This window comes from Cervus canadensis, chromosome 11, assembly GCF_019320065.1.
Source record: "Cervus canadensis isolate Bull #8, Minnesota chromosome 11, ASM1932006v1, whole genome shotgun sequence".
Classification (NCBI taxonomy): domain Eukaryota; kingdom Metazoa; phylum Chordata; class Mammalia; order Artiodactyla; family Cervidae; genus Cervus; species Cervus canadensis.
The window spans coordinates 21893204-21913983 of NC_057396.1; the positions used below are offsets into that span (position 1 = coordinate 21893204).

Consider the following 20780-nt stretch of genomic DNA (forward strand, 5'->3'; position numbering starts at 1 on the left):
TGTGTTCAACTGGCATGACCTTCCCCCCCACCCCCTTGCCCTGATGCTTTATAAATGTGTTAGTGGCTGGGTGATGTCACCGTAATGCATTTCGGGAATGGCCATGTGGTTTATGCACACTTGAGTTGCTCTGAATGCAAGCCTGACATCAGACTGGAGGCAGCAGCAAACAACATATGCACAGTAAACAGGCAGAGACTGTCCTATTGATTAACAGATGAGGCCTCTATTATCGATCAAAGCCTGGCGAGGAAATTTATCACTTTTAATTTCAGGGCTGCCAAATATTTCTGCCTCTGAGCCAGCCATTACAGAGACAATTTAAAGGCACACGCCTCCTTGGGAGAGGGGGGCTCTCTGCCTCCCTCTACCCAGTTCTTGTGTCCTGTAACTGCCTGTCCTTGCTCCTGGGCTTGGGGTTTGCGGAGGGAGTCTGGGTGGGGATGGGGAGTACAGAGGCTTCATGAGTGGAGGTGGCCGTGGGAGCCTATGTCCATGGTATCCACGTGGGAGGGGGTTGTCACCCACAGTCACTGAGGATGGGGGACTTTCACACACTCAGCTCAGTGTTGTGACTTCAGCAAGGCAGGGGGTGGAGAGTGGAGGACTTTGAAGGCAGCCAGATGTGGTCAGGCCTGGGCCAAGCCGCTACCCTTGCTCAGATCACGTGTGCTGTAATCTGCTTTATCTTCATTTGGCTTCTGCGATGTCACACATCCGGCCCGTGATTGCCTACCTGGCCTCCCTGCTTCTCAGTCATTAAGGCAGATGCTCCTTCAGCCACATGGATGGCTGTTTTCTAAGAACCCTCATCACCGCAGCCCTTTGAAGCTGCAGCCTGAGTGGGTTCCTCGCCCAGAGGCAGGGCTCCAGCATCATGGCAATGGTAATGGTGGGCCCTCCCCTTTCTAGCCCCTGCTTGCCTCCTGAGGCCCTCCTTCCCTTTCTTCTTTAGGGACCCAGGAGGAGACCTCCCTGGTGGTCTAATAGTTAAGACACTCCACCTGTCCATTGCCAGGAGCACAGGTTCAGTCCCTGGTCAAGGAACTAAGATCACACATGCCATGTGGCATGGCCAACAAAACCTGTAAGTCCTTTAGGGAGCTATGAGAACTGGTAGGGTCAAAGAAAAAATTAGGGTTAAAATCCAGTTCCTTACAGGTCTGCAGAAATTCATTGCTAGCTGATGATTTGGAGCTGGGGGGAGTTTCTCACTATAAGCGGGGATGGTTTCCTCTGCCCTGAGTCTTCCCACCTCTGCCCTTTGAGGTACTTGCTGCATTTCCAGTATGAATGGATGAAAAGTGGCCTGGCTGCCTCCAGGGTGGATGCACGTGGTGACTGCTTTGCCATCAAGTTCCCTGGCTCTTTCTTAGAAGCTCTTGAAGCCGCTTACAGGTGCTTGGCCCTGGGACACCCTGCAGCTTGTAGGGACACCCAGAGGGGATCATGGTATTCTCCCTGCCTCGAGGCAAAATTCTACTTCAGCCACTGAAGACAAATGACAATATTTATTTTTGAAACTCTTAAGGAAAAGCAATTTCATATTTTTCCTGGGGCACTTTATCATTCATTTATTTAGTCCTCTGTGTAATATTTATTGAGCCCCTAATAGAGTATATATCCTGCTCCTTATCAGGAATGTAGTCAAGATCATGCCCTAAATGTTTATTAGTATTTAAGTCTATACTAATATAACTTGTATTCTGAGTTCCTGCCCTTAGTGTGCTAAATACTCCAAGACAATTATAAGATGCTTGCTCCTTGGAAGAAAAGCTATGACAAACCTAGACAGTATGTTAAAAAGCAGAAACATCACTTTGCTGACAGAGGTCCATATAGTCAAAGCTATGGTTTTTCCAAGTCATGGACAAATGTGAGAGTTCATCCATGTGTGAGGACAAACTGTGAGGATCACAAAGAAGGTTGAGCACCAAAGAATTGATGCTTTCTAACTGTGGTGCTGGAGAAGACTCTTAAGAGTCCGTTGAACTGCAAGGAGATCAAACTAGTCAATCCTAAAGGAAATCAATCCTGAATATTCATTGGAAGAATCGATGCTGAAGCTGAAGCTCTGATACTTTGGTCACCTGATGCCAGGAGTCGACTCTTTGGAAAAGACCCTGATGCTGGGAAAGATTGAAGGTAAGAGGAGAAGAGGGCAATGGAGGATGAGATGGTTGGATGACATCACCAACTCAATGGGCATGAGTTTGAGCAAACTGTAGGAGATAGTGAAGGACAGGGAAGCCTGGCGTACTGCAGTTTATGGAGTGCACAGAGTTGGACTTGACTTAGTGACTGAATAACAAAGATTTAAAAATTACTTAAAAGCAGTGGAACACCTGGAATAACAGGCAGATTTGGCCTTGGAGTACAGAATGAAGCAGGACAAAGCCAAGAGAACTCACTGGTCATAGCAAACACCCTCTTCCAACAACACAAGAGAAGACTCTACGCATGGACATCACCAGATGGTCAACACTGAAATCAGATTGATTATATTCTTTGCAGCCAAAGATGGAGAAGCTCTATACAGTCAGCAAAAAGAAGACTGGGAGCTGACTGTGGCTCAGATCATGAACCCCTTACTGCCAAATTCAGACTTAAATTGAAGAAAATAGGGAAAATCACTAGACCATTCAGGTATGACCTAAAGCAAATCCCTAATGATTATACAGTGGAAGTGAGAAATAGATTTAAGGGACTAGATCTGATAGAGTGCCTCATGAACTATGGACAGAGGTTCGTGACATTGTATGGGAGACAGGGATCAAGACCATCCCCAAGAAAAAGAAATGCAAGAAAGCAAACTGGCTGTCTGAGGAGGCCTTACAAATAGCTATGAAAAGAAGAGAAGCGAAAAGCAAAGGAGAAAAGGAAAGATATTCCCATTTGAATGCAGAGTTCCAAAGAATAGCAAGGAGAGATAAGAAAGTCTTCCTCAGCGATCAATGCAGAGAAATAGAGGAAAACAACAGAATGGGAAAGACTAGAGATCTCTTCAAGAAAATTAGAGATACCAAGGGAACATTTCATGCAAAGATGGGCCCAATAAGGGACAGAAATGGTGTGGACCTAACAGAAGCAGAAGATATTAAGAGGTGGCAAGAATACATAGAACTGTACAAAAAAGATCTTCATGACCCAGATAATCACGATGGTGTGATCACTCACCTAGAGCCACACATCCTGGAATGTGAAGTCAAGTGGGCCTTATAGGAAGCATCACTATGAACAAAGCTAGTGGAGGTGATGGAATTCCAGTTAAGCTATTTCAAATCTTAAAAGATGATGCTGTGAAAGTGCTGCACTCAATCTGTCAGCAAATTTGGAAAAGTCAGCAGTGGCCACAGGACCAGAAAAGGTCAGTTTTCATTCCAGTCCCAAAGAAAGGCAATGCCAAAGGATGTTGAAACTACTGCACAATTGCACTCATCTCACACGCTGGTAAAGTAATGCTAAACATTCTCCAAGCCAGGCTTCAGCAATACATGAACTGTGAACTTCCAGGTGTTAAAGCTGGTTTTAGAAAAGGCAGAGGAACCAGAGATCAAATTGCCAACATCCGCTGGATCATCGAAAAAGTAAGAGAGTTTCAGAAAAACATCTATTTCTGCTTTATTGACTATGCCAAAGTGTTTGACTGTGTGGATCACAACAGACTGTGGACAATTCTTCAGGAGATGGGAATACCAGACCACCTGACCTGCCTCTTGAGAAACCTGTATGCAGATCAGGAAGCAGCAGTTAGAAATGGACATGGAACAACAGACTAGTTCCAGATAGGAAAAGGAGTACGTCAAGGCTATATATTGTCACCCTACTTATTTAACTTATATGCAGAGTACATCATGAGAAACACTGGGCTGGAGGAAGCACAAGCTGGAATCAAGATTGCCGGGAGAAATATCAATAACCTCAGCTATGCAGATGACACCGCCTTTATGTCAGAAAGTGAAGAAAAACTAAAGAGCCTTTTGATGAAAGTGAAAGAGGAGAGTGAAAAAGTTGGCTTAAAACTCAACATTCAGAAAACTAAGATCATGGCATCCGGTCCCATCACTTCATGGGAAATAGATGGGGAAACAGTGGAAACGGTGGCTGACTTTATTTTTCTGGGCTCCAAAATCACTGCAGATAGTGATTGCAGCCATGAAATTAAAAGATGCTTACTTCTTGGAAGGAAAGTTATGACCAATCTAGACAGCATATTAAAAAGCAGAGACATTACTTTGTCAAAAAAGATCTGTCTAGTCAAGGCTATGGTTTTTCCAGTGGTCATGTATGGATATGAGAGTTGGACTCTAAAGAAAGCTGAGTGCCAAGAATTGATGCTTTTGAACTGTGGTGTTGGAAAAGACTCTTGAGAGTCCCTTGGACTGCACGAAGATCCAGTCAGTCCATCCTAAAAGAGATCAGTCCTGGGTGTTCATTGGAAGGACTGATGGTAAAGCTGAAACTCCAATATTTTGGCCACCTGATATGAAGAGCTGACTCATTGGAAAAGACGCTGATGCTGGGAAAGATTGAGGGCAGGAGGAGAAGGGGACGACAGAGGATGAGATGGTTGGATGGCATCACTGACTCAATGGAGTTTGGGTGGACTCCGGGAGTTGGTAACAGACAGGGAGGCCTGGTGTGCTGCGGCTCATGGGGTTGCAAAGAGTTGGACACGACTGAGCGACTGAACTGAAAAGGCGTGGAACATTTTTTTTTTTCTAACTATAATTTTACACAAAACTTTGAGGTATAAAAGGGATAGATTGGATTTTTTGTGGAGGGAGGAAGTCTAGAGCCCAGGTTCATATTCGTGAAGCATCTTTGCAGATGGACCCCTGGTGAGGCTGAAGGGTACGGGGAGGAAGAGGAAAGGTTCTAAAGTCAGGCTGCCTGCATTTGAGTCCACCTCTGCAGTTAGCCACTGTGTGACAATGAAGAAGCTATTTAACCTCTCTGAACTTGAGTTGAATCATCCGCTAAATGGGGGTAGTCACACTGTGTCCTTTAAAAGCTTGTTAGGATTAAATGAAATGATACATGCTAAATACACAGGCCTTACGCCTGGCATATGCTATGTTGTTGTTTAGTTGCTTAAATTGTGTGTGACTCTTGCAACCCCATGAACTGTAGCCCACCAGGAAATCTGAGGTGTTTTGCAAACAGCACTGGAGTGCTTTCTTCTATAAATATGTGAAAGAAATAGTTGTGCCTCTTACGCGACTCGAATACAAAACTAAAACACAGGCACACTTACAGAAGTGCTCAGGCTTGTCAAAAGGAACAAAGCGCAGAGCAGATAGCAGATTGGAAAGGGCAGAGCCGCGAGGGGCCGGCGTGTTTGGCACATGTGCGCTTTGGTCTTGGAAATGGACTAGGACTGGAATGGACAGGAATGAGGAGGGGTGTTGCTAGGTCACCATGACCCAGGAGAGCCGAGCGGCTCCCAGAGAGGGCTGGCAAGGACAGTTCCCAATGGAGTTGGACAGCTGACCAGGTGAGGTGATGGAACACCTTGAAGCCAAGTAGAGGAGTTTAGTGAAAGTTGCTCAGTCGTGTCCTACTCTTTGCGACTCCATGGACTGCACAGTCCATGGAATTCTCCAGGCCAGAATATTGGAGTGGGTAACCGTCCCTTCTCCAGGGGATCTTCCCAACTCAGGGATCCAACCCAGGTCTGCCACATTGCAGGCAGATTGTTCACCAGCTGAGCCACCAGGGACGCCCAAGGAGGAGTTTCGAGTCAGTGCAAATTGTGAGTCATTGTATATTTTTGAGCGAGGAAGTGTGAGGAATCAGAAACCTGCCTCTGTTGGGTGGATCAGAGGGTCGCTGGTGGTGTGGGAGCCCTCCTCGAGTCATCCAGTGTTCTGGGCACGACCCACAAGGGCCTCGGTAGGGGCAGTGGTTATCAATACGCAGGGGGCAAGATGCATCTAGAAGACATTTGGAGGGAAACCTGCTAAAAAGCTTGTGACGGGTGCCCCCTAGACGAAGTAACAGAGCCCCAAAGCCATGAGCAAGTGGTAGAAAGTCATCGTCACATTGTGGCACTGTTATTTTGATGCTTGTAAGACTGGTTCCAAAAAAGCTGATCCAATTGAATTGTACTGAACTGATTTTGTTTATTCCACAGATATGTACAGTCATTCATTCCCACTGGGTGTTAGGCAGATACAACTGTGCATGCGTGCAATGACATACTTCCTCCTCGGGGATCTGGAGACAGGTCCACAGGCATTTAGGAGAGAGCCTGGTGAGACCGCGACCTGGAACAAACAGGATGTCATGGGAGCATTGGAGAGGGGCCCCCTCACCAGACCCGGGGCAAGGGTGGGAGCCGAGGCATGATGATGATGTCCTGTGGGGCCGCGGATCCGGGTGGACTGTCAGAGCCAGAGGCGGTACAGAAGGATGCTCAGAGAGCTCACAGTGAGGAAGTGCTGGGCTCCTCCAGGGGCCCAGAGCCTCTCAGGAGGGCTGGAGACCAGGGAACGAGACCGAGGAGCGAGAGAAGAAGCAGGAGAGAGAAGCGCAGGAAGGGCTTTGTGAGTTACCCTGTGGACTGTGGACCTTATTCTGAAGGAGAGTCATCCAGACATTTTAAATGGTCAGCTGCAGGTGGTGCCTAGGGGTTAGGCAGTTAAATATTTTTATGTTTATTTTTTGGTAGATGTGGTATGGTTTGACGTTTTAAAAATACCTACATTTATTGATTTATTTGGCTGCTCCAGGTCTTAGTTGGAGACCTTTGAACTTCTTTGAGACATTCTAACTCTTAGTTGTGGCTTGTGGGATCTCGTTCCTTGACCAGGGATTGAACCCGAGCACCCTGCTTTGGAAGCATGGAGCCTTAGACACTGGACCACCAGGAAGGTCCCGACAGTTTGGTTTTAGACACACAGAAAGTGAAAGTGTTAGTTGCTCAGATGTGTCCCACTCTTTGCAGTCCCACAGACTGTAGCCTGCCAGTCTCCTCTGTCTGTGAGATTTCTCAGGCAAGAATCCTGGAGTGAGTTGCCATTTCCTTCTCCAGGGGATCTTCCTGACCCAGGGATAGAACCTGGGTCTCCTGTATTGCAGGCAGATTCTTTACCATCTGAGCCCCCAGGGAAGCCCCTAGGCATACTCAGGGAATTTTCCAGGTAATGATGTGTCAGCAGTTTCTTTTTTCCCATAAAGTATAGTCTGAGCAGCAGGGCACGTTTCCGCTCACAGAATCAGGGACTCCTTTCCATCCCTCACTGGGTGCCAGCCCCTCAGGATCCCCCTTCTTCTTGCACATCTCTCCCGGATCCCTTTGCTGTTTGTTATGGCTGTTCTGGTTCTGTTCCCTCTTCCGTCTGGGAGAGCCCTCGGTGGGGGCATTTGGGAGCTCAGTTGGGGGGTGGTCACATCTTGGAGGTGGGTCCAGGCTGGCTCTGGGGCCGTGGGTTATCCCTGACTTGAGATCTTCACAGGTGTTCAGCCCCTTCCCCCAGGGTCCACCTGCAGGATTTTAGCCCAGGACGCCTTTTCCTAATGCAGTGTCACTCGGTAACTGCCTCCCCTTTCTTTCAGCGGGTGCCAAAGCCTTTGTCTGCGATCAGTGTGGTGCCCAGTTCTCGAAGGAGGAAGCCCTGGAGACACACAGGCAGACCCATACTGGTGAGTGAGTGACCCCATCCTCCAGGTCCTCCATTGTGACGGTGCATGGAAGTGAGTATCTTGCCCTTGTTTCCCTGGGGAGCTGTGAGTGGGGTGGTTTGTGCCATGTTCAGCTACCCTTGCTTGTGGAGCTGGCTGGGCAGGAACTTATAAGAGTGACTTTGCCCCGGAAGAACAGCTGCCCTGGATCAGGCCAAGGCCTCTGTCTCTAATAGGCCACTTGGAGCCCATCTCCATGGAGACGCTGGTACTTTCAGAGGCTTTAGAAAGGCAGTGATGTTGTCTAACTCTGAAGCCCTCTTGCGGCCCAGTGGGCTGGCCCTCCGTCTGCAAGAGTCTAGTCATTGTCTGAAAGAAAGCAGTCTGTCCACAGGCGTGCATCTGAGCAGTACTATCCAAAGGTGATATTGCCGTGATTTCAAACCATTGATTTCATAGCATCAGCGTCATCTCGTCATGGTACTTGGCGTCATCCTCATCATTGTAGCTCACGCTTGCTGAACGTTCACAACGTGCCAGGCCCTGCTCTTGGTGCTTTACCTGATCTCGTTTAGCCAATCTTTCCATTACTCTGTAAAGTAGAAAGCTACTCCCGTGTCCTTGATAGGGAGACCGAGAGTCAAAGGAGGGTAAGTGACTTGCTGAAGTGAACAGTGGGGACAGGAATGGTACAGGTTTGATCCTGACATGACACTGCCATTTACTGTCTGTGGAGCCATGAAACAGTTACTTCAGCTCTCTTAATTTGAGTTTCTTCACCTGTTGGAAAAATAGGGTAATACCAGTATCTACCTTGTAACATAGATTTGTTGGGGGGATTGAATAAGATATTTTATTTGGAGTGTTTAGGAGAATGCTTGGCTCATAATCAGCATTCAATAAATAGTAGTAGATGCATATAATTTAATAAATATTTATTGAGTTCCTGTAATATGCTGGGCACTGTTGGGGTCTTTAAGGTCTAGTAACATATGAGACAGATAGCATTCTTCATGGAGATTCCAATAAGACGATAGGATAGGCAAATGATCATGTAGTATAATGCCAGGCATTATACTCACACGAGTGAGAAAAAGTACAGCAGGATAAGGGAGGAAAGTGGTGTTTTAGATCAGATGGTCAGTCTTCTCTGAGAAGGTGACATCTAAGCCCAGTCCTAAAGTTGGAAAGTGAGTTAGTTACTTAAAGGTTTCAGGGAAGAAGGTCTGAGTAAAGAGAACAAACACTTGTAACACTCCTGCATGTGGGGTGAATTTGACAGGTTCATGGAAGAGCAGTGTGGTGGTAGGGGGCATGCAGTGAGGTACAGAGAGTGGTGGGAGATGAGGTCAGAAATCAGGTGGGTCTCTCAGTTCTGGCACGAATTTGGATTTTATTCTGCTTGTGCCGAGAGTCCGTTGGGGCGGGGCGGGGGGGATAAAACATTTGCAAATCATACATTTAGTTAGAAACCTTCGATCCGAAAATATAAAGAACTCTTAGGACTCTAATAAAAATACAAATAACCAAAGCAAAAACTGTGCAGAGGATCTGACTGAATAGATATGTCTCCAAAATAAACAAATAGTCATTGAGCACATGAAAAGATGCTTGACATCATTAGCCATCGGGGAACTACAAATCAAAATCACAATGAGATACTAAATGCTTTACACCCACCAAGATGTGGCTTAATAAAAATGCAGGCAATGAGAAGTGTTGTTGAGATTGTGGAAAAATCAGAACCCTCATACACTGCTGGTGGGAGTGTAAAATGGTGCAGCCACTTTGGAAAACAGGCAGTTCCTCAAAAGGTAACAGATACTGTGACCCAGCAATTCCACTCCTGCATATATGAAAACATATATCTACACAAAAACTTTCACATAGTGTTCATAACAGCATCTTTATAATAGCCAAAAAGGTAGAGATAACTCAGTGTCCACCTACTGATGAATGGATACACAAAAGGTAGTTTATCCAGTGGAGTAGTTTATACAATGGAGTATTACTCATCTATAAAAAGGAATGAAATGCTGGTACATTCTATAACATTTTAAAGACGAATCCTAAAAACATTATGCTCAGTGGAAGGATCCGGTCACAAAGGCCATGTGTTGTATGGTTCTACTTATATGAAACATCCAGAATGGGCAAATCTCTAGACAGAAAGTAAATTAGTAAGGGGCTAGGAGATTTGGGGGTAAATGGTAAATGCTAATGGGTACAGAGATTCTTTTTGGGGTGATTAAAATGTTCTAAAATTGATTGTGGTGATGGTTGCGCATCTCTGAGTACATTAAAAAGTACTGACTTTGTCCTTGAAAAGTGTGAATGGTGTATCATATGGTATATGAATTATGACTCAGTAAACTACATATACATACACACACACACCTATGCAGACAAACATTTATAGAAAATGGGCAAAGCAGTCCTTTGGAGGGTGTTGAATGGAGGATGACATGACTTGATTTATGGGTTTAAAATATCACCCCAGTTCCTGTGTTGATAATTGACCGCAGGAGTGTTTGTTACCAATTGGTATGCAAGGAAAACCACTCTGACAGTAGATTAAAGCCACAGTGTGTTAACATATCAGACATTTCTGTAGGTGACTGTGCTCAGCTGAGCAGCTTTCACTTGGGGTCTCTCACGTGGTCGCGTGGGGTGGTGTGTGGGCCTGGGTGTCCACGATGGTGCCCTTCCTCTCGTCTCTGCCTCCCGGTCCTCCTCACGGTGGCCTCTCTCTCCAGCAGAGCAGTCTGCACCTCTCACTCAGGACTCCAAGAGTCAGGAAGCAGAAACTGCCAGCCTTCTTAAAAGCTAGGCTGGAAACACGTAGCCACCGTATTTCATTGCTCTCAGCAGGCACAGGTCAACCCCAGATTCAAAGGATGGAAGAGTAGATTCCCTCTCTTAGTGGAGATGGACACAGAGGGAAGGAAGAACTGGAGGCAGCCCTCTGTGAACACAAGCCCCTGAGCTGCTACAGGGGCCGGAAGGGAAGAAGGAAGGCCAGTCAGCCGCTGCTGCTGTTTGTGATCGCCATCAGTATTTTCTCGTCTTCCTGCCCCTCAAAATCAGCCTCTGCACGTGGAAGGCATATGTCATAGCCCTGGTGTCATGCACTCTGGGCTGGTGTTGCCCTGACCTGTGGCATTAAGCAGAACTTTCTCAGTGAGCTGCCATCCCAATCAGTGTCTCCCTGGCCCAGTTCTAGAGAAGGGCACTTGGCCAGAAGATTTTGCCCAGGATCCCAGAGCTGGTTTCCTTAAAAGCCAGGGAAAGACGCATGTCTCCCAGGCTCCTGGCCGTTTCTTGTTGCCTCTGGACCGCACATGTAACTGAGAATCCTGCTCTGAGAATTCCAGTCGGGGGCTGAGGACACCGAACTCTGAGCCAGCTTTGCGAAGCAGCTTAATTCTGTCCGTCCAGATTAAATTTGCAGCAGCAGGGAGCAAGCTGCCCTCACTGCCAGGGCCAGGGCAACAGACCGAGTCCCTGCCGGGTGAGCAGATGGGGATATCGTTCACAGACAGGACCCCACGCACTTATTGAGCACCTTCTGTGTGCCTGGCACCCACCGGGGATACGGCAGTGAGCAACACAGACGTGCTCCCTGTATTGTTTTTCAGGCATCTTTAGTGAGATGTAATTCACATCCTGGTCACATGTTTAAAGGATCCACTTCTGTAGTTTTTGATATATTAGTGTATTTTTAAGACTGTCATAAAAGATACATAAATGTGCCATTTTAACTTTAAAGTATATAATTCAGTGGTGTAAATGACAATGCAACCTGTTTTTAGAGTTTGGTATTGCTTGGGCTTTGAAAACCAGGAGGTGTCTTAGGACCAATGTCCTTCCCGGATTTATTACGTTAGTGAGGACTTGAAAGTGATCAACACTTTTCAGAAGAGAATATTAGTTCCAAGTACTTTGGCCACCTGATGCAAAGGGTCAATTCATTGGAAAAGACCCTGATGCTGGGAAAAGACTAAGGGCAGGAGGAGAAGGGGGCGACAGAGGATGAGATTGATTGGATGGCATCATCACCTCAGTGGACATGAGTTTGAGCAAACTCTGGGAGATAGTGGAGGACAGGGAAGCCTGGCGCATCAGACATGACTGAGAGACTGAACAGTGATTGGCAAGAACCTGAAGTTTGAGTCAGAAGCTGAGGAGGGGGTGGGGTCTAACTTCACTGTCTAGCAGGTGGATAACCTTGTTCCTCGTCCTTTCTGCCCTTCAAATCTCCTCACCTGCAAAGGGGTGTAGTGCCCATCCTTCCTGTAGCAGAGGTGGAACCCGGCGCCTTCAGACCTGTTTGGGGGCAGGGGACAGTACTGTGGAGCAGGCATTGGGAATCTTAGATCCCTGACCGAGGATCAAGCCTGTGCCCCTTACATTAGAAGTAAGTCTTAACCACTGGAGTCTTAACCCTCAGAATGACTTCTGCTTTATCTCCGAGTTGAATCCAAATTGTGCAGAAGAGACCAGAGTGGATGCTTTAAGAAGGGCTCCCTTCCCACCTGGCTGTGAGCGAGGGGCAAGTTCCCTTGCCATGAGAAGTGTTTGGCCCCTCCTGGTATTGGGCAGGCTGTCCTCGGCTGGAGAGAGAGGTGGTGGTGGCCATATCATCAGCTTCAGGTTGGCAACGAGGCAGTTCTTCTGACGGGCAAAGCTGTGTTATCACCTATAGAACCTGCAGAACCCAGATGGGTTCTCAGACTTCCCGAATAATCAATGAAAAAATACAACATGACATCTAGATGCCATCTCTATTCTAAGAAAGGGGGCCTCTGAGGAAGAGAGAGGCCTGGTTATAAGGAATGCTGAAAGTGATGCTAAAGCTGTTGGACTGGGGAAGGACGGGGGCGCGGGATACCAGATATCCTTTAAGAGAGTGGCCAGGAGAGCAGGGAGGAAGCTCTGAGAAGGAAGAGACCCTGGGAGAGTAAATTCATGGTATTGTCATCTCATGTTTCTGATACCTACATTTATCAAACACTTTCTTCCACTGTACCCATTTCACAGATGAGACCATGGAGGCCTAGAAGCCCAGCACTAGGAAGTGAAGAGCTGGCACTTGACCCAACTCTGATTTCAGTGCTCTTTCTACCAATCCCCAGCCGCCTGCTCATTGACTTACTATTGTCCATGGGTATGTGGCTGGACGGTTTAGGGAGAGCTTGTGTAGCTCATGGCCGTGTCCTGGGCAGAGCTCTTTTGGATCCCTGTGACCTATTTAAGCATCCTCAATACCCTGATGACCATGTGCCCCTCGGGAGACGGTATACAATATCCCTGAAATAGATAGGGTCTGAGAGTTCCATGTCCAAAGCCGCCCCACCACGTGAGGAATTCACAGAGCTGATGTGTAGCATGGCATTGGATAGGTGATCGGGGTGCTTCTCAGATAGTCTTGACACTGCAGAATGAATTTAGTAGAAAGTATTTCCCATCCCATTTTCGCCAAATAAACATCATCGGCAGGTCTCACCCTTCCAGGGCCTCCACTTACCCTGGAGGACTTCTGTCCCCGTGGGTGCGACCTTCCTTATCCCCTCCCTCCAGGGTCTTGGCGGGCTCCAGCTGGTGCTCAGGGACAAGACGTTTATGGTTGGGCTGGGCGCAGGCTTCGTTGTCAGACTTCAGTTTTCTGTTTTGCTACAGCTAAGACTTTGAGGAGATAAACAGAGATCACTTTACACCTTTTATATTATGACAAATACATATTGCAAAACACTGCTGCTTCCAAAATGTTTGGGTTGCAGAGCAGTCAGGAATTAACAGCTCTGCAGCTCCCCAAGATGCCTGTACTTCATTTACACATCAGAATTTTTTTTACACTGTTCAGTAAAATAAAAAGCGAGAAAACACACATACAAGCACGTACACACACGCACCCAGCACACCACTTGGGTTCTATATCAGGAATGTCTTAAATTAGTAAGTAGTTCTTTAAAAGTCCAGATAAATTGATAAATACCATTAATGGCTTAATTTATACTCTGGGTTTGAAATTTGACACACGGACAGTATCTTGGCTCAGGAAACACAAGTGGTTTTGTGCCAGAGGTTTTAATGACCGATCAGTAATATAAATTGCTGCATCACTGAACAGAAATAGCTTCCCTGTGTCATTTGATCTGGAAACTTCTCTGGCCAGGCAGCAGTTAATAAATTTAAAAATAATTACCCTCTTCATTCAAAGTCAAACTAATTAGGAGTGGGTTTTACAAATCATAATGTTGTCCGAGCCACTGTACATCCTCATTTGGGACGTGAACAGGCCTGGGGGCAACAGATGGGATCGGGTGGCATTAATTAGAGGGCAGGGGAGATAGCTCAGCTGCTGAGCTGAGGGCGAGGGGGCTGGGGCAGTCTGCAGCAGGCCCTGTGGGGGAGGGGGGACATCTCAGTGCGGCAGCCTTGGAGTTGAGCTGAAGGAACCTTCAGCTCTTTTAATCCATATGTAGGAGACTCAGAGGCTTCACAGGTGGCATTAGTGGTAAAGAACCTGCCTGCCAACACAGGAGACACAAGAGATGCAACTTCGATCCCTGGGTCGAGAAGATTGCCTGGAGGAGGGCACGGCAACCCACTCCAGTACTTGCCTGAAAAATCCCGTGGACAGAGGAGCCTGGCAGGCTGCGGTCCATAGGGTCACACAGAGTCGGACACGACTGAAGTGACTTAACACGTTGGCATGTAGGGAACTCAGAACAGCTCCCTGTGTGCGATCTGAACATAAGATAGACGGGGCCAGTGCTAGTGTTTGGGGGCCAGGCCAGAGACCCTGTGAGAACCCCCACAGCAGGAAAAGCAGATGTGCAGATGGCTACTCGGGGAGGATGACCTCTCGAGGGCTTTATTCACCAGGCAAGTTGGGGCCCTGATAGCACGGTTCAGGTTTGTCTTGCAGGTTTCAAGAAAGCGGGACCCTTGGAACCCAGTCTTGAGTGTGACGTTCAGGGTATTCAGAGCCCTTGGGATCTGGTGTCAGACTGTCTAGATTCAAGTCCTATCTAGTCCCATCACTCCCATGTTTTATGAGCTTGGGCAGGTTGCTTAAGTTTCCCTAAGCCCATTTCCTCCTTGGTAATGTGACAGCAATGATGCTGTCGTACAAGGGATGTTGTGAGGATTTAATTTGATGATCCATGGAAAGCACTCAGCATAGGCCTTGCATGGAGTAAGCGCTCAGTCAGTGGTGATGGTGGTTACTAACACTGCACCATCATGGTCTTTGCCATGCCCTTGGAGGGCATCCTTTCCCCTGACTAGGTAGGTGAGAGGGGAAGGGGCAGGTAATGGTAAGAAAGGAATAAGGATGGGGTACAGCTGATTTGCCGAGCTGATGTGATCTTTGAGGATCCCTGATGTGTCCTTTGGCCAAGAGGATGTTTCCAGTGTACCTGTAGAGCCAACAGCCCCTGCTGTCCGTGCAGCAGGGAGAGGTGAGGGCAGAATGAAGTTGTGCATGTGGAACAGCCTTTCAGAGCAGATTTCTTGGATTTTATTTAAGGCCCTAGTTCCTAGAATGCCCAAAGCTTCCCGGGGGGGACTGCCCTCTTCTGATGTTTAAACTGATGACATCCAACGAGGCCGGACAGGCTACAGAACTGGGGTTAGCACAGAGCAAGGTCTTGTGTTCCCCCTTCCAGGAGCTTGAGTCCCCCGCTGGTGTCCTGGCCCATGTCTGTTACCATTAGGAACTTGGGTATTCTGGAAATATGTCGGACCTGTGTCATCCCACTTTATGCCCTCGTAGTGCCCTGGTAAGGAAAAGAGACAGATGCTAGATGTCTAAAGTCATTCCTGAGCTTAGGAGTTCTGGGGCTAGGAAGCTTCATAGATGCCTTAGAGCCCAGGACACTCGATCTCCAGACTTGTTGCAAAGCAATTCCACTCTCTCCTCCAGCCCACGCCCTGCCCCACGAGGTCGGCCAGGTGAGTGACTTTTGTTCGCTACACATCAGAGTAGCCTGTACAGCTGATTTGTCCCATCCTTCCTTCATTCATTTATCCCCTAAGTTTTAAAGTACCTACTGTGTGCAAGGGGTGGGCCCTGCCTTCCTGAAGGCTACAGTGTGTTGTGGAGGAAATGAACAAGTCGGGTGAATTTGCTTTGGTTGCAGATAATATTGTCTTCCCAGGTGGCGCTAGTGGTAAAACAGACTAACAACAACAACAAAAAAACCCTGCCTGCCAATGCAGGAGACATAGGAGATGCGGGTTCAACCCCTGGCTCAGGAACATCCCCTGGAGGGGAGGGCATGACAACCCACTCCAGTACTCTTGCCTGGAGAATCCCATGGACAGAGGAGTCTGGCAGACTACAGTCCATGAGGTTGCAAAGAGTCAGACACGACTTAATCTACTTAGCATGCACGCACAGATAATATAGTAGCTGTACTCTATTGGATATTTTGGAGATATAATTTTATTAAGTCCTTACTACCATCCTAAAACATAGACATTTTCCTTCCCTGTTCTTTGCTAGAGGAAATTAAAACTTAGGAAAGTTAAGGATGACCTGACCAGGATGGCTAGAATGTGTGCTTCGGGCTCCTGCAACCCTAAAGCCTGTGTTTTAATGCTGCTTCCCCTCCCAGTGTGGGCCTGGGCATCATACCTAATGTGCAGAGCCGGGGGCTCAGCTCTGCCCACTCAATAGCCTAAAAAACTAGGGCTCAGAAGCCTATATTTGCTGAGGGGGGTCAGTTGAGAACAAATAAGCCAAACCAGAATTAGGACCCACGAGTTCTTACTTCCAGGCCAAAGTACTCTCCACTCTTGACTACAAATAAGGACTTTATTTTGCTGGCCTAGAAAAACTTGCTTCATTTCCACCTTCCTGCGTCACAGAGAAAGCCATTCAAGCGGATGCAAATGCTGAGATGCTCGTTCTCAGCTTCCCCGTGTCAGCCTCAGGAGGGTCGTGTGGTCCAGAACAGCTAACTCACCTGGCAGTCACGGGCCAAGGGCAGCGGTGCCAACCCCTGATAGCACGGAGCGGGCACTGGAGGTGCCCTGCCCCAGGGCCCTCTCCTCCTGAGTGTGAAGGAGGCTCGGAGGCACCTTGTCGTGGCTCTGGGAGGAGCAGGCAGTGACAGCACACACACACACGCACACACACACATGCACACCCTCTGATCGTGCAGAGAGTGTGCCCCCACCTTGGTGTTGTCGGCTGCCTGCTTGAACTGGCCCCTCTGTCCCTCCTGATATATTAGGGATGCTTGGAAAGAGCTTCAGGGACGGCCTCTGGCCCTGAAATCCAGAGGAGAAAATGAAGTCCTTGTTTGGAGGACTTTGGGTGGTGGATGAGCAGGCGGGGCTGAGAACTGAAGAGGGTGAGCAGCTGCATTCCTTCCCTGGGGTGGCTGCTGGCCTGGGCCCGGCACCAGGGGTGGTGCTGGGCGCGGAGGAGCCCTGTCAGGGTGGCTGGCTCCTGTCCTCCCGCAGTAGGAAAACCAGCAACTGTTCTGGCTCCTCCTCCCAAGGGCAGTCTCTTGGTTCCCCTGGCCCTGCAGAGGATGGGGGAGGGAAAGGGAGAAGGGCCAGCAGTTGAGAAAGAACTTCCTCTCCCCAAAACTTGACATGGAGAAAAGGCAGAACGAGCCGCCCACCCCGGCCCACGCTGGAGGGCATGGGTGGGACAGGGCGGGGGGCGGTCATCGGATGGCACGTGGGCTCCCCTTGGATTGCGTGACCTCCCCATTGAAAGCATAATAGCTTTTGACTTTTATAAATATCAGGGGTGATTGGTATAGCATTTCACGTGGTGTGCCAGGGAATTGAACCCGAGAAAGCCTGAGCTGGGGACGGCTGCAGGACGTCATGGACACTTGGGGAGGGAGGGTCATGTGCTCCTGTTTATACAGTCACTGCTCCAGCATAGACTTACTCTTGAGCTCGTTTTGTGCTATTACTATCAAGGCATGTTTGATGCCTAATATAGAGTTTTGTTTTCCAAGCCCAGGGCTCTTGGCTCTGTTGGAACTGCTTGCTGTGGCGTAGAGAACCATAGCTTGGCTGTCCCCTGCTGCCCAGACATGCCTTCCTTCTGCACCGGTCACCCTAGCGGTGCCAGGGTCCCTCTGGCTCCTTCTGGACTGACCTCCAGTGCTTCTTCTTATGAATAGATTTTTTTTTTTTTGAGTGATTTTAGATTTACAGCAAAATAGAGTGGAAAGCACAGAGTATCCCATATACCCTCTACTCCCCGCCCCAACACAACTCCCTCACTGTCAACATCCCTCATCAGAATGGTGCATTTGTTACCCCTGATGAACCCAGGCTGATACATCATTATCCCGCAAAGTTTATGTTAACGGGTCACTCTCGTTGTTGTAAATTCTCTGGGTTTTGATAAATGTATAATGATGTGTATTCACCATTGTATCATACAGAAGAGTTTCACTGCCCTGCAGAACCTCTGAGCTCTGCCCATCCATCACCCCAATACTTTTGCATGAAGCATTAATATTTTGAGGGGGTTGGTGGTGTTTAGCTCTCTTGGGATTGGAGAGGAAAATTGAACTGAGATTGATTTGGGTTAGAAGAGGTTAAAGCTCATTCATTCAGTAGATGTCTTGAGCATCTGCTGTATGCTGGACATTGATGCTGGGCCCTGGGATAAAGATATAGCAGTGAGCAGGACTTACCCAGTCCCCACCTCCAGCAATCTCCCATCATAGTGGAAATGATGAACATCATTGTTGTGTGGGGGCTGCTTGGTATCAGGGAAAACAAGAATGAATTAGGGGAAAGGAGAACTGAGTTCTTACCCTGGCTCTGTCACAGGCTTGCTTTATGACATGGGACAAATTGCCTTGTTTCTCTACCTCTCTCAAATATCGGGAGTGGGAATCAGGTAGGAAAAATTGCTGTTTGAGAGGCTGCCTGGTTCCAAGCACAGGCTAAAGTTCTGATCTTGGATGGATGGTCTGCATTTTTCTTCACTTCAGTGCATTTGTACCTATGACTATTACAGGGGCTTCCCAGGTGGCCCAGTGGTAAGGAATCTGTCTGCAGATACAGGAGACACAGCTTCGATCCCTAGGTGGGGAAAGCCCTTTGGAATAGGAAATAGCAACCCATTCCAGTATTCTTGCCTGGAGAACCCCATGAACAGAGGATCCTGGCGGTCTACAGTTCATGGGGCCACAAAGAGCCGGACATAACTAGGCACATTAGACGTTTACAGTTTCTGTCTTACCAGTAGACAACTGCTTCTTTCATTTTATTTAGATGCGTATTAAAAATAAAAAATTAAATGCATACTGTGTCTGAAGAAATTAAAGGTGAAGATCTTTTGTCTTTTAAAAACTATTCCAGAAGTTTGAGGGGATTGAAACTATTTTGATCTTTGAGGACTGTTGTTCAGAGCTTAGACTGTGCCTGGCTCTGGTGCTTTTATATATTATCTGGTAGAGCCTGCTAAGAAGCAGGTTCACTGCCCATATCACTGCTGGGAGCTGCGGGTCAGAGCGGTTTAAGTAAGATGACTCGTTTGGTGGAAGGACTGGGATTCAAGTTCAGGACCCCCAGCTGTGAGTCTGATGGAACTTCCAGGGTACGTGTCATTCTCCTTCGGTACTAAGTCCCCTGCATGTGGACAAGTTCTGGTCCACGAGTGGGTTGGTAAGTCCAGTTTGTTCATAAGTCGATTGAAGTTAGCCTAGGTACCCAACTAACAACTGGCTCCATAGTACTATTCTGTCGTAGGTTTACAATACTTCTCACACACATCATACATAGCAAACATGAAAAATAAAACATCTTACCATACAGTACCTTGAAAAGTACAATAGAGCAGCTGGCATCGGGGGGCTGGCATGGAGTGAACAGGCAGGAAGGAGGACTGGAGGAGGGAGAGGAGGTGGGAGATGGTAGCGCTGGTGGATCGTCAGCAGCGGGAGACGGAGGGTGAGCTGCAGCCTCACTCTCGCCTGACGTGGGTGCCACAGGATCTGGTTCCTCGGTGGAACCAGACACCCGCTCGCCTCTTTGAAAGTTCGCAACTCGAAGGTTCATATGCAGAGAGGACTTAACTGGATTCAGAATTGCCTGTGTTCAGAACGGCCCCTTCCCTTTCACGCAGTCCTCACGCCAGAGTCCCCGTGGTCAGCCTTGGGGCTCCCACTCACCTCTCTGCCCCCCACTCCCGCTGGCCCCAGGTTTCTCCTCCATCTTCTCAGCTCCTGCCCCTTCCTCTCCGGCTGTGTTCCCTTCTCCCCCCCGTGATACCACTGCTGCCTGATGACAGAAAGGAGTTAATAAAGACCAATGTGTAACTGAAACTTGAAAAGCCATAAATCGCCTTGTTTTTTCTAGGATGTTGGTAGCATTTTGATTTAATAGTTGGACAAACACAAGGGCCTATTTTATTCAGAGTTTACAGGCCTCAAGGCTGTTATTCCTCCAAATTTAATAGCATTGAAATTGCAGGGTTTGCTATAATTTGCCTATCGCTTTCTGCTCCACCATTGATGTTTATTGTCAGTGGGATGGAATCTCAATCCGACTCACTTAGATAACATGTCTGTTAAACATTTAGATAATTGTACCATCATTAACTTGTCACATTATTTTAGAGATTCAAAACAGAAGCAGGGTAAGTAGAGGTACCGGGAGGGGCGGGGGGAGGAGGAGGAGGAAGAGGAAATCTCTCCTGAGCTGAACAACCAGGAGATGAGAGAATTGATTTCACACTCCTGACGCTGGGCTGGAAACCCAGGGCAGGCCACCCCTATTACGATGCCACAGATGCTCAGGGACCCTTGGTGGTTCATGCCCAGCTTTGGCCTTTACGTCACAAAGATCAGTTTTTTAGCTTCCCTTAGAGATGCTGATTACAGCATTATAGGTAATTACAAAGCCTGAGACCGACCTACATGTCTCAAGGTAGGGACTCTGTGAATTATGGCACCTGCATGGAAAAATAGCCATGTTTTGTGCGACAAAAGGTGATTAGAGGAGAAGGTGGTTTAGTGTCATCGCATTTCATCTAAAATACAGAAGCCATCCTGTAAGATTCTCTAAGGCTCTACAGTCTCCTTATTAACAGTGATTATCTTTAGAAAACAGGATTACAGAGCAACGTGGGTTTTACTTTCTGCATTATCTATTTCTGAGTA

The 20780-nt window shown here is 47.8% G+C and overlaps 1 protein-coding gene and 1 long non-coding RNA gene across 7 annotated transcripts in view; one reads left to right on the forward strand and one right to left on the reverse strand.

The window, feature by feature from the left end:
• Positions 1-20780, forward strand: part of ZBTB16 (zinc finger and BTB domain containing 16) — a 198794-nt gene that overhangs the window by 122697 nt on the left and 55317 nt on the right. For all 3 annotated transcript variants that reach the window (XM_043482739.1, XM_043482741.1, XM_043482740.1), the window contains exon 4: positions 7561-7647. In XM_043482739.1, coding sequence (XP_043338674.1) covers positions 7561-7647 — 87 coding nt within the window. The remainder of the gene's footprint in view (positions 1-7560; positions 7648-20780) is intronic.
• On the reverse strand, positions 8281-19556 carry LOC122450407. 4 transcript variants are annotated; one of them, XR_006272116.1, is made up of 4 exons: positions 19438-19547; positions 16815-16908; positions 13154-13311; positions 8281-8406 (listed from the first exon to the last, which is right to left on the reverse strand). It is a non-coding gene; the product is annotated as an uncharacterized LOC122450407 (long non-coding RNA). The 4 variants fall into 4 exon arrangements; XR_006272115.1 differs by having other exon boundaries at positions 19428-19497; XR_006272117.1 differs by lacking the exon at positions 16815-16908 and having other exon boundaries at positions 19428-19556.